The sequence below is a fragment of the Aspergillus udagawae genome (genome assembly GCF_001078395.1).
Source record: "Aspergillus udagawae IFM 46973 DNA, scaffold_2, whole genome shotgun sequence".
NCBI classification, from domain to species: domain Eukaryota; kingdom Fungi; phylum Ascomycota; class Eurotiomycetes; order Eurotiales; family Aspergillaceae; genus Aspergillus; species Aspergillus udagawae.
Genome location: NW_025091265.1, coordinates 496,408 through 508,339, shown reverse-complemented (window position 1 = coordinate 508,339; position 11,932 = coordinate 496,408). Strand labels below are relative to the sequence as shown.

The 11,932-nt window shown below is 51.1% G+C and overlaps 4 protein-coding genes across 4 annotated transcripts; 1 reads left to right on the top strand and 3 right to left on the bottom strand.

The window, feature by feature from the left end:
• Positions 1–1,776: 1,776 nt before the first annotated feature.
• Positions 1,777–6,414, bottom strand: Aud_002493 (uncharacterized protein; the record flags this gene model as incomplete). Its single annotated transcript, XM_043287461.1, has 3 exons — positions 1,777–3,522; positions 3,594–6,020; positions 6,076–6,414. 3 exons carry the CDS (start codon positions 6,412–6,414, stop codon positions 1,777–1,779), a joined length of 4,512 nt encoding a protein of 1,503 aa, XP_043143396.1.
• A 629-nt stretch (positions 6,415–7,043) lies between these two features.
• Aud_002492 (oxidase ustYa family protein) lies at positions 7,044–8,200 on the bottom strand (the record flags this gene model as incomplete). The annotated part of the gene is made up of 5 exons (XM_043287460.1): positions 7,044–7,297; positions 7,364–7,475; positions 7,541–7,659; positions 7,722–7,844; positions 7,930–8,200. The coding sequence occupies 5 exons, from the start codon at positions 8,198–8,200 to the stop codon at positions 7,044–7,046; spliced, it is 879 nt and encodes a 292-aa protein (XP_043143395.1).
• A 1,253-nt stretch (positions 8,201–9,453) lies between these two features.
• Aud_002491 (uncharacterized protein) lies at positions 9,454–9,882 on the top strand (the record flags this gene model as incomplete). The annotated part of the gene is made up of 2 exons (XM_043287459.1): positions 9,454–9,521; positions 9,576–9,882. 2 exons carry the CDS (start codon positions 9,454–9,456, stop codon positions 9,880–9,882), a joined length of 375 nt encoding a protein of 124 aa, XP_043143394.1.
• Positions 9,883–10,546: 664 nt separating this feature from the next.
• Positions 10,547–11,479, bottom strand: Aud_002490 (class I SAM-dependent methyltransferase; the record flags this gene model as incomplete). Its single annotated transcript, XM_043287458.1, has 2 exons — positions 10,547–11,172; positions 11,245–11,479. 2 exons carry the CDS (start codon positions 11,477–11,479, stop codon positions 10,547–10,549), a joined length of 861 nt encoding a protein of 286 aa, XP_043143393.1.
• Between the last annotated feature and the right edge of the window lie 453 nt (positions 11,480–11,932).

The window sequence follows — 11,932 nt, the reverse complement described above, 5'->3', positions numbered from 1 at the left end:
CAGGGGTGCAAGACGAACGTGTCGTTGTCTTTTGTCTTCCCCGATCTGCCATTTTGATTCGTTCACACAGCAGGAGTGGCTTTGAGTGGGTTGGCGTCGGCGTCGGGCGCCCCTTAGTCCGACTTATTTTTGAGCCTTCCGCTGAGTCAACCCGACAGAACCAATCAGTGGGCTTCTGCGCTTCGGCCAAGAACAAGCCGGAATCAGAAGAGCGTCTTCCTTCCGCTGACGCAGCGGCTGCGGACCAATCTGTCATCATTTTTTACTCGGCATCTCGATGGTTCGTTTCAATTGACTCACCTTTCTAGAACACGTTTGTTCTGGACCTTTGATACACTGATTGCATATGAGTAATACCGCTGGAGAATTGTCCAATCCAGCCTGGACCAAGTTCTTGATTACCGATCATCGACGGTCTTACCTCGATAGCCGCAGCTTTGCCCATGGGGCGGAGATCTCGGAAGTTGTCGACATGGAGATAAGGACTACCAACGGATATTGAGTTCGACTCCTTGAGATGTGGTGACGTCTGTGGATCTAGTCACTAGCAATTTGCATCTGGATACGCATGGCACGCTAGGAAGCCTCGGTTTTCTTCTCTGCAATTTCCTTCGTTATGTCTTCCTCTGCGTAGTGAGAGATTTCTTACGCCATATCCAGCACTTTACGACGCTGGCCTCGACGCACGTATCCCACAGGCTAGGATCTTTCTCTTTCCGTGTGCTCCCCTCCGCGTCATGCCCCCCTGGAAGAGTTCACATGTCGCAGACCCGGACCTGGGCTAACACTTATACGAGCTCAGCCTTCTTGTGCATGCAGTCCATGCAAGATGTGTCAGCTTAGGACAAGGATGAAGTAGCTCTTGCTGACAGGATCGCCTGCACCTACCTGTGGCGCATTTCCTTGAGTTGGCAAGACCGTCGCGGCCTTGTTGACAACCTAACTGTTTTCGCTATTGCATGAAATGCCAATATGGCCATATCTACGTAAAGCGCAGAGTGATGATTCAGGGCCACTAACCATCCCAGAGGCTGCGGTTATTAAGAGAAGACTTTAGAGAGCAAATAATGTTATTTTGCTCATAGATGATAATGTGTTTTAATATGCTCATCCATTGTCGTTGAGGTACAGTTTCTGGCAGCTTCGTGTAACCTCGCCTGCAATATACGGCTAAGTGTTGAGATACTTTTCCAAGCAATCCAAATGGCGTCTCTCCGATCCACCTCTGACTCCCTCTGTCAGTTCTGTCACTATAAGTCAAGCCCTTATAATCTACTTTAGATTGGCTTGCTGGAATACGTGCTTACATTCTATATTTCGTACATCACTGTGCCGTAAGGTGCTGATAAATTGAGAGCTATAAACACTTAATTAGGATATTTTGCCCTCAGTCTATAGAATCTAAGATATGCGAAGTTTACAAAGCTAGAGTTTTAACATGCTTTAGACTGGATATGAGTTGCAGGAGAACTCCGAATTGGGTTTCAAACAAGGGAATAATGTATCTTTATATAATGGTTTTAACAAAAAAGTACCTTCGTACGTAACTCCTTGTTCTTATCATTGTTACACTGACCCTGAGCCCCAGTTGTACCCCACTCCTCAGCTTTTCTGTGTTTGCTGTATTATCGCACGCAAGAATCAGTATGAGAGAGTAAGGTTCAAATGAGGATAAAGGGAAACAGAACATGATGTCCCGTCGTGTAGTACGACAACCAGCTGTTTCTACGGCTATGGGACGGATGCAGAACGAGTTCTGTATATCGACGTCACATCTTACTCCCCACCTCGTTCTCCAAGAATGATCTCCTTAATTAGAGACTTCTCCCCACTGTTGCTCACTAGATTGCAGAACACGCCGTCCTGGATGTGCAGTAATTCGCGCGGAGTTCCAAACTCCACGGCTCTGCCCGCGTCCAAAACAAGGATCTTGTCAAAATCCGCAACCGTACTGAGCCGGTGCGCGATAACGAGTAACGAGGAGCCGTGGCGGCAGAATTCCTCGCGGATGGAGCGCTGAATCAACGCATCTGTCTGCGCGTCAATGGCCGAGGTCGCCTCGTCCAGGATCAGGATTTTCGGGCGTGAAGCAATCGCCCGCGCCAGACATAGAAGTTGACGCTGGCCTTGGGACAGATTTGAACCCCCTTCCGCAATGGGGAAGGAAAGGGAGGCAAAGCACAAGTTGTCGTTGTGACTAGGCGAGGTTCCGTCCTCGGGGGGGATGAGATGGACACATTCTAGGGCACGATAAAGCTCCCAATCAGAGTATTCGCCCCGCAGGTCGAGATTGGACCGGACGGTCCCGGAGAAAAAGATAGGATTCTGCGGAATCATGGCGATACGGCTGCGTAGGGCACAAAGTTTGATCGTGGAAATATCGATTCCGTCAATGAAGACGCTACCTCGAGGCGTTTCCAGAAAGCGGAAGAGGGCCATGGTCAGCGAGGATTTCCCCGCCCCTGTGCGGCCGACTATTCCAACCCGCTCGCCTGGTCTCACAGTGAAGCTCACGCGGTTCAAAACGGGAGGAAGGTTCGGAGCATAACTGACCGACAGATTGGCCACCTCGATATGGCCACGGGCGGGCCACGCGGCCGGGGGGTCTTCGCCGCCCTGATCTTCAGTCTCGTTCGCCGTGTACTCGAGCACCCGTTCCGCGGCGTTCATATCCATTTCCAGGTTGGCGTAGGACCGAAGGCACATGGAGACGGCGGAATTGTACTGCAGCGCGAAACTCATGGCGAAGCCGGCGAGTGCGGCAGAAACGTTGGCAGAATAATGCACCACCAATGCTGCCGTCGCCGTGGTGAAGAATGCGCCCACCATGCTCACTCGGAATCCCAGCCAGTGATTGAAAAGCCAAAGGTGCCAGGACGCCTGCGCATGCCGGTCAATCTTGGAGTACATTTGGTGGAGATACAACTCCTCCCTGCCGAAGGCACGGATGGTGGATAGTCCCACAAGGCTGGAAGAAAAATGTTCTAGGACGGGACTTTTCGCAACACTCTCGAGTCGCTTCAATTCCCTCGCGCCAGTAATGTATACCTGGGCAATGCGAAGGCAGACAAGGAACAGGGCAGCCGCGAAAGCCAGCAAAGTCGGTGACACCAGCCCTCCAGCCACAATGATACCGGCCAGTTCCATGTCTTTGTACATAAAGTTGCCGAGATCATAGCCCAGCCTCCAGTCTAGGAGTTGAATATCTGAGGTGAATCTGTTGAGAAGGGTACCTACTGGTACAGTGTCGAGCCATCGCATCGGGGCAGCCAGGATACTCATGAGGAGATCTTGGAACATATGTCGGGAAGTATAGAGGGAGCTATAGGATAAGGCCAGGTACTTCAAGACACCCACTGCACAGGCGGTAATAGAGATGCCAACGTAGACACTCAAGAAGAAGATGGTGTCGTTACTGATGGAAGACTGGCCAATGCGCATTATCGCCGGGAGCCATCGAGAAGAAGGTTCGGACTCGTTTGACGAATCGGACGAACCGGTCCACAGCTTGAGCCACCATGACTAGACAGGTTTCATTATTAGCCGATATGTCCTGTGCTGCATCCGAGTGTGGGAAAGCTCTCTGAACTAACTCGACCAACCAGAAGACCCATGAAGGTTGCATATGCTACAAAGGTCAATGCCCAAAGCGGCAGTCCGCCCCCCTTGACTAGATACGCCTTGTAGACCGCCCAAGAGACTGAGCCGGTCTGGCGGTTCTCCTCTTGAGCGAATTTCGTGGGAACATGGGTGCTGAGAGGGGGGGTTATTGGACGTGCATGATCTGCTTCATCCTGCAGGCCGACTGTAAATGCCCGTTTGTTCTTCAGATGTTCTGTCATCCCGGCATGCACCATGCCCCCGTCTTCCAACAGGACGCAGTAATCTGTCTGCGGCAGGCATAAGCCTAGATGATGCGTGACGAGAATCCTGGTCCGTCCCCGGCCCAATTCGCTAATCAACGCATGGGTGTAGATGTGTCGAGCCGTCCCCGGGTCCAGGGCGCTGAAGATATCATCCATGACCAGGATTCCAGCTCTGGAGTACAAGGCCCGAGCGAAGGCGATTCGCCAACGCTGACCACCGCTGAGGTTGACCCCATTTCTCCCAATGTCCGTCCTATCTCCGTCTGGCATGGTTTCCAAGTCCTTTTCCAGCCCGGTCGCGAACAGGACCTGATGGTAGCGAGGCTGTTGGTACGGAAGGTCAAAGACGATGTTTTCCTTAATACTTCCGTTCTCGATCCACGGATTCTGTCCTACGTACGCGACCGAAGTCTCCATGACCCACGCTCCTGGGATCGCTCTGTCGTCGAGCTGTGCTTCCATAGAAGGTGGAGTGGGCACTGCAACAGTGCCGCGCAGGATATCACATTCACCCAGGATCGAGGCGAGCAGCAGGGTTTTTCCTGACCCAGACTTGCCCGTTATCACGCTCAGTCCTCCGCGAGGGAACTGTAAATTCAATGGACCAAGCTTGAATCGATCCTCGTTAGCTGAGTCCGGTTCTGCTGTCCAGGCGATTGTAGCGTCTTCAAAGGAAATCTTATCCGCCTGACTGCTTGTGTGGACGGGTTTATCCGCCGTGACAAGGTAGTTTTCTATCCGATTAGCGCTGACCCTGGCATCCATCCCTCTTGAGAGCATATCGGGCAGACCGCTCAGGGTGTTTTCCAGGCTCCCAAAGACGGACAGTGCAGTAAAGGCCACCGAGGCAGGAAGCTCTCCGTTTTGCAGGGCATACACCGTCAAGCACGTCGCGGAAAACAGGATCGGTCCGAAGATCCAGACAGATTCCATAATGATAATATGAACCAAAGCCTTCCAGAGCGACCTGAGCTGCGCATGCCGCCGTTCAGCGATCCGATTGTGCCACAGTGGCTCTAGTGCGTCAGATTTCACTTGACGAATCCCTCGAAGCATCTCGCTCACGATCGTGATATACTTGTCGCTGGTTTCCATGTACTCCTCCTGCGACGCGGCGTAGCGTTTCGTGAAATACCAACTCGCTGGGACAAATACGAAGGCTACAAGCACGCCGGCCAGCATGCTTTGCCATCCGACCAGGTGAAGTAGGAGGCCGCCGGCGATGAGGAGCCTCATCAAAGACGAGGGGAGGAGGTTGACGACGGTCGCGAAATCAGAGATGCGTTTGATATCCACGGCGGCCATGTTGATAATACTCTGCTGACTTTGATCTTCTTCGTCGCTCTCACCCACCTGGGTGGGTTGTTTTTGGGAGTTTCTGGTATGGCTAAATGTCCTGCAGCGCAGTGATTTGGCGAAGACCAGCGCAGACAGGCCCGCGTAGGTAGGAATCCACAGCCGCGAATACATCGTCCACGATACCCACGAGTTCAAGCCCAGCAACAGGGGTGATACGAGTCCCAGTGCCATAACGCAAGACCATGCTCGCGTGCCATCCCGCTGAGAAGCATCCTCCATTGACTTGAGCATGCCGTACATGGCCACTTGTCGGCTTAATTCCAGAAGAGACGTCAACACGCTAAGAAGCAGCTGCAACACTAACAGGTGTAATTTGCAGCGGATAAGAATGACCCACAGCCGCTGCGATGTGCTGGTCATCATCGTCTGCAAGCGTTCGTGGAGGGGTTTGGCGCGTGCAAGGTAGGGCTGTTTTGGGAGGCCGTCGATGTCAAGGCCTCGGTTCTTCCCAACGTACTGAAGAACTGGCGTGGCCCAGGAGAATGAGATGCGGCTGTACAAGCTGACCGTGCGTTCTCTGTCGACGGCGAGACCCTCGTGATAGACATTTGGGCGACGAGGTATATGAATAGAAGACAAGCCGCGGGCAAAGGCTGACGCGACGATGACGACAAGTAGGCGGACTGGCACCAGATCAACTACAGTAGAGTAACTTGAATTGCGCAGTAGACCTATCTGAATGCTGGGCACTGCGATGGCGACGCTGCTGGTGGCGAGGACATGGAGACCAAGTCGGTAGCACTCAACTGGGGAAGCCGGCACAAAAAGAGTTGCAGATTCTATACTCATAAGAATCTGTGCTTGTTCAGTATATGACTCGATGTCTTGCCTTTGTAGGTATGGTACTCACCCAAGTACCGGACTGTAGCCACGAGGGGAGAAGGAGAGGACTGTGTCTGGACCGGGTGGTCACAATCAACAATGCCAGCGCAGACGCCAGCCCGATCGCTGAAAAGAGGGAAATGGCCATTCTCTGTCCTAGACTCGAATACGTTTTCTGGGAACCCTCTGCTGCCTCACCATCTTCGTCTTGAAACCACTTCTTTCCGGGAATTTCATCGTCGAGTCGAATACGTTGAACGGGGTCTCGGCAGAGGATTCTCAACACTGCAGGCGAGGAATACAATCCGACCGCAAAGAGCCCCAGAGCGCTCGACGCCACGGACCAGGTATCTACGTCGGGTGCCATTTCTCATGGGTTAATAAATGAATACGCATCGGCAAGATAGGTAGGCGAGGCCACTGACGAGCGAACGCCGTATCGGACAGCTGGGCTCCTTATAGCCCTGCGCTACAAAAAGCTGCTACAATCCGATTGGCTTTCCTGCATTCTCTGTGTTATTATTCTCCTCGCTGTCATGAGGAGCTATTCATTATATTTTAACTCGCGTTTGGGATTGTTTGGTCTGATCGCGTTATCGCGTCTCAGGAATGCCACAAGTTGGGGGGAGATTGAAAACAGGCTGATAAGGGCCAGATGGGTTTTACAATTGACGCTCTGTTTAATATAGTACAAAGATAGAGACAGAGACAGAGAAAGAGCAAGTGTGCTTACTAAAAATTAGCTATTGCCTTCCAATCTATTGGTGGATCTCTTATCTATACTCGTCGAGGTGTGCCAGAATCACGAGTCTCATTACCATGCTGGCCAACATTGCGCGTAAGAGGGCCAGAATTAGACAACATATTAGAGAATTTGATAATTTTTCCTCGCAATGTGTTATTTTCATGGTTCGCAACGGGTCTTTATTACCCGGACAAGTCCCTCTGGCAATAGATCACATACAGAGAACAAGGAATGCCGTCTCGCATCTGCACCTATGGACAAATATCCTTGGGACCAGCATTCTCGCAGGGCGGTCTAGGAAGAGTCAAATCCTCGGATGTCTTCATGACCTTCTCCGTGAGGAGATGTCGCTGGGTATAATCATTCAAGGGCTGGAATTTGCGGCATTTATGCCAGCTGTTAAAATCAGGATATGGATCAGGAAAGCCTGCCACCCAGCTGCTGGTGACGATGCCAACATCTCCTTGGCACTGCACTACCTGCCGGAGCATGTCGATGCAATGGTCTAGGGTGCGTTAAACATGAAAGGGTCGAATTATCAGGGCGTGCAAAGGGCAGGATTTCGACTTACCAATGTGCAGACGAAGAGTATGGTTGGAATCCGTAAATGAAGGTGGTCGATTCTCGGGACGGTAATAATAGTCAAGGTACGTATATTGCCGGATCAGATTCACGCAGTGTAACTGCAGAATTAGCCTATCACCTCGTTCGCACCTCAAGTTTGGGAGGACAGGCCGTTGCAACGCACCTGATGGAATACTTCCAAGCCACCAGTATACCACTCTTCATCGGCGGTGCGCAACTTGGCTTGGGTCAGGGGCTTTTTCAAGTGCCTCAGATCGCCCGAATGGACTTTGATTTGGCCCACTAGAGATCTGTTAGACCAACTAAGTTCATTGATGAAGTCATGAGGTATCCAGGGAACCCACTGTTTACGATCTCATCCCATGCAGCGTCTAGTTCTGGGCTCGGTTCACCTTTGTAGGGGTTCTTATCGAGCAGCGCTCCTTGGAAGCGGACCATCTCATACTCCACAGCCTCCAAGGCCGGTGCTAGGAGGGAAACGGTTAAAGCTCAACGCTGGAAGATGGGATTGTGCCCCACAAGTTTTCACAGAGGAAGGCCGCGGGGACTTACAGTAGGCAGACAGTTGAGCCGCACACTGCTGTTCTGTCGGGTACCTCTGCTGCTGAAGTCCCACAATGAAGAAGGAGAGCGATAATAGCAAGAATATAATTTGGGCTGCCCAAATGTAGTAGGACCTCCTTAGTTCCCACCATCCATGTCGCCATCGGAGCACTTGCTTTCTCTCCAGGAGATTCTCCGAGTCTTCACACGCAGTCGAAGACGAGCTGGCGAGGCTCGAACGTGGTTTGATCACCTTGTAGATGACGTTTCTGGCATCCATGGCGTCCTGCGATAGATTCGAAGGCAAAACACAGCAGGACGAAAAATGAGCATGAAAGGACATATTATAATATGTCATCTCGACAGATAAGTTCTGAAATGGATCCAGAGGGGAAATGCGCTCAGAGTGAACTGACCTTGCGTCCTAAATTCTCAGCGCTGCGGGTAGATAAGTGCCTTGCTTTCTTTTGTAGCAGGCATCATTGCCGGAACAGCAGGTTGATTGCATCAGAAGACCTAGGACAAGTGGGGAATAATACATTATCATGTATGGCGACAGAAGCAGTGAAATCTCGACATGTTGAGTGACCACTCTCCAGGTGCAGGCCCTATCAGGGCAATGGAAGTTGAACCCTGACATTGACATGGTTACACCGACTGTACCTGCCTCGAACTGATCTGCATCCCACAGGAGATAAGGCAAGGTCCAGGCTTGCATAACATCCTTCTTGGGTATCGTGTGCCACATGGAAATAAATAGAACGGGTTGAAGTGTCTCACCGGAACGGACGGAATCAGTCGGCTGTTGTTAAAGTTCCTCTCTCTTTTGCGCAGGTTCTGTTTCGGGGGACAGTCATCCTACAGGCTGGATTTGCTTTCCCTTGGGGGATCCATTCCTATCCAGGTCAACCTACATTTACTGCTCTTACAATATTAGTCGGTGAGGATGCGGTCCCTCATTGACGTCACATTGTGCAACTCAGGATCTTGGAGAATTGCCTGGCATTCAGTCCATACCCTGTACATAGGAGATTAGAAGAATGAGTGGTGTGAATGTTGAATCAAATTCAGCATCTACCTGATGGCCCTCATAAATCCATTCCATGCTTTCTCATCCCTCACCGAACCCCGCTGTTGCTGCTCATGAAACCTTGAAATACGGCCCTCCTCGACTGCATTGCATAACCACCTTAGATCCAGCCCCCAATAGCGGTCAGCTCATCAGGCACACCAAGGGAGGGTCTAGTGTACTTTTGCAGCGGTGAGTAGACAAGGCGCACGAGGTGATATTGTTGCAGCTAAGTGCAGTTGGAAGCGAATCTTCTAATGACCTGGCCCATCCTGGCCTGAGAACCGTCCTTGAACGTCTATACCATCAAGCTATATAAGCCTTCCATTTCTCTTACCGTGGACTAAAATCAGCAACTCAAGCTACAATCATCTGGAAAAAACAGTTACACTCAAAATCGCCTAGCAAACCATCTGTCCACCCCTGGTCGATTCATCTGTTCCTCGCCACCGATTAATCTCACCATGAAATTCCTTCCCTCCTTGGTCTTTGCCTCCATGATTGCAGCTGTTGCTGCTGGCCCTATGGGACAGTGAGAGAACTCTTATGGTTTATTCACTTCCTCTATTTTGGCTAACTTTTCCAGGGCTCCGAAGGGCATTGCTCCGACGGACACCAAGGTCAAATACGACATCTACGACGGTCCTCAGAAGCGCAGTGATGCCAAGGTCAAGTACGATGTCTACGACGGCCCTCAGAAGCGCGGAGATGCCAAGGTCAAATATGACATCTACGATGGCCCTCAGAAGCGCAGTGATGCCAAGGTCAAATACGACATCTACGACGGCCCTCAGAAGCGCAGTGATGCCAAGGTCAAGTACGATGTCTACGACGGCCCTCAGAAGCGCRGTGATGCCAAGGTCAAATATGACATCTACGACGGACCTCAGTAGAGCAGAAACGAAGCCTTGACGTGCAACTCCTCCACATCTCGGCATGTCCATGACAGTCTCGTCACTGGAGCGGGGATCGAGCTAAACAAGTAGGGACCAACTAAGTTTCTTCAGGGGCTACAGTGAGTTCCAAATTCAAAAGAAAACGAAGTTAGCGGGAGGGATTCGCTCTTTAATGACGTGGCAGCATCGAGTCATTCGTAATTTGGAAGGGGAGAATTGGACTGCATTGCCTCTACTTTCGGATATTGAATCCGCCTTGACGCTCCTTAACTCAACATTCAACACCAGTATGATTCCTTTAATAGTATTTTGGCTGCTTTACCGCCATCATCTTATCCGATTCTAGGAATCTCGAAGCTTGTTTAACTTGGAGTGTGCCACTTTGTAAGCTTGCAATTTTATAATGAATAATGTCATCACGTCAGAACCAACTACTGCGTCTGGTTGAGGCCGGAAAAAAAATTGCAGTTGGATGGACCATAAACCCACCTAGCAACGAACAGACGACAAACTACAAGAATAGACCACAATACGACAGAACTACGAGTACGTATACGAAAGTCGTCTTTAGGAAATCCGATTCGTGCATCTGATGAGCCTCCCCTTCCATCCGTTCGCACGGCCGGTATGTGCATAGTTGGCCTCCTGACGGGCTATATGATCATGCGAAGGATCCCAACCAGCTGCTCATGGTCTTCGCTTTCTTTCCGGGGCCCAGAGAACCTACTGCGGCTTGGACAGACTCCACCAATGCCTCTGCAAATCTCCTTCGGCCTTCCTCAGGTTCGGTTGCAATTGCCATACGACATTCCTCGGAGAGAACAGCGTCAACTTCTCTCCTACCATCCAAAGCGTCGGGATGATTGTCCACGTAGCTCTCCTTTTGCATCTTCCAGCCTGCCTGGGATACGGCTTTCTTGATGCTTTTCGGGGTATGCAATGAGAAAATGTTAGTCTCCTGAATTGCCCGGGCCACTCGGCTGGATATTTCCGCCTGTGAAAGAGCAGCGAGCAGATGAGGAAGAGTTGTCGGATCCCCGCGCGCGTCCAGTGAGAACTCTGCGATTAGCAGATTCCGTGCTCGCCCACGGAGGCTGGCCAACATGGGACGAAGGCCGTCGGGAGACTCAAAATACCAGAGGCAATGCATGAACACGGCGTAGTCGAATTTAGCATCTGGGTTGGATTGGAGAAATTCTTGCAAAGTAGCTTGGTGAAAGGTGATTCTGGAACCCAGAGGGGACGATTTCAGGTTTGCGTGGACTTGAGCGAAAGAAAAAGGGCTCCCTTTAGCGATGATATTTTAGTTAGCACATATCTGTAGGTAAATTCTGAAGAAGGTAACGTGGCGGAAAATACCATGGTCTAGCGGTGCCGGGTCGATGCCCGTAACGTGGCCATCCGCCCCCACGAGATCGGCCAGGATCACGGTGCTGTCGCCCTGTCCGCAGCCGATTTCGAGGACTCTAGAGCCGGGCTCAATGCACCATTGTGAGATGACATCGAGTCGTTGTTGCAACTCGGCTTTGACAAGGCGGATATACTTCTCTTGGGGCATATACATGCGGGCGAGATCCTCGATGGAGCACGTCATGGCGGATGGATAGATGTTCGGGAATTCACAAAATTCGATGAGCCTCTCAGAGAGACTTTGCTTTGTCACAACGATTTTAGACAATAGGGAAATCTCTATCTATTCCGGCTGATGAGGAGTATGGTCTACAAGGAAGGGAGTATATGGAGTAGATACCGCCGGCCTTATCAGGTAACTCTCCAACCGCGTTCTTTCACCGCTATCAATGTATATGCTCCGGAGTGAAGAGAATTGGTACATGCTTCATTCTTCGACTGTGTGTCCATCCACTGGGGCTATGGTTGGTGTAACAGAAAGCGTTCCCAGAAGTGGGACGGAGGGGGATGCTGCACGAACTATGCCTAAACCGACACACCCCTTGCGTACAAGCCAGTCGGACAGGGAAATCTGGGCCTCTGGAAGAAAATAGTGGCTCATATACTTTACCATAAGCGTTGTCGAGTCTGACTACTC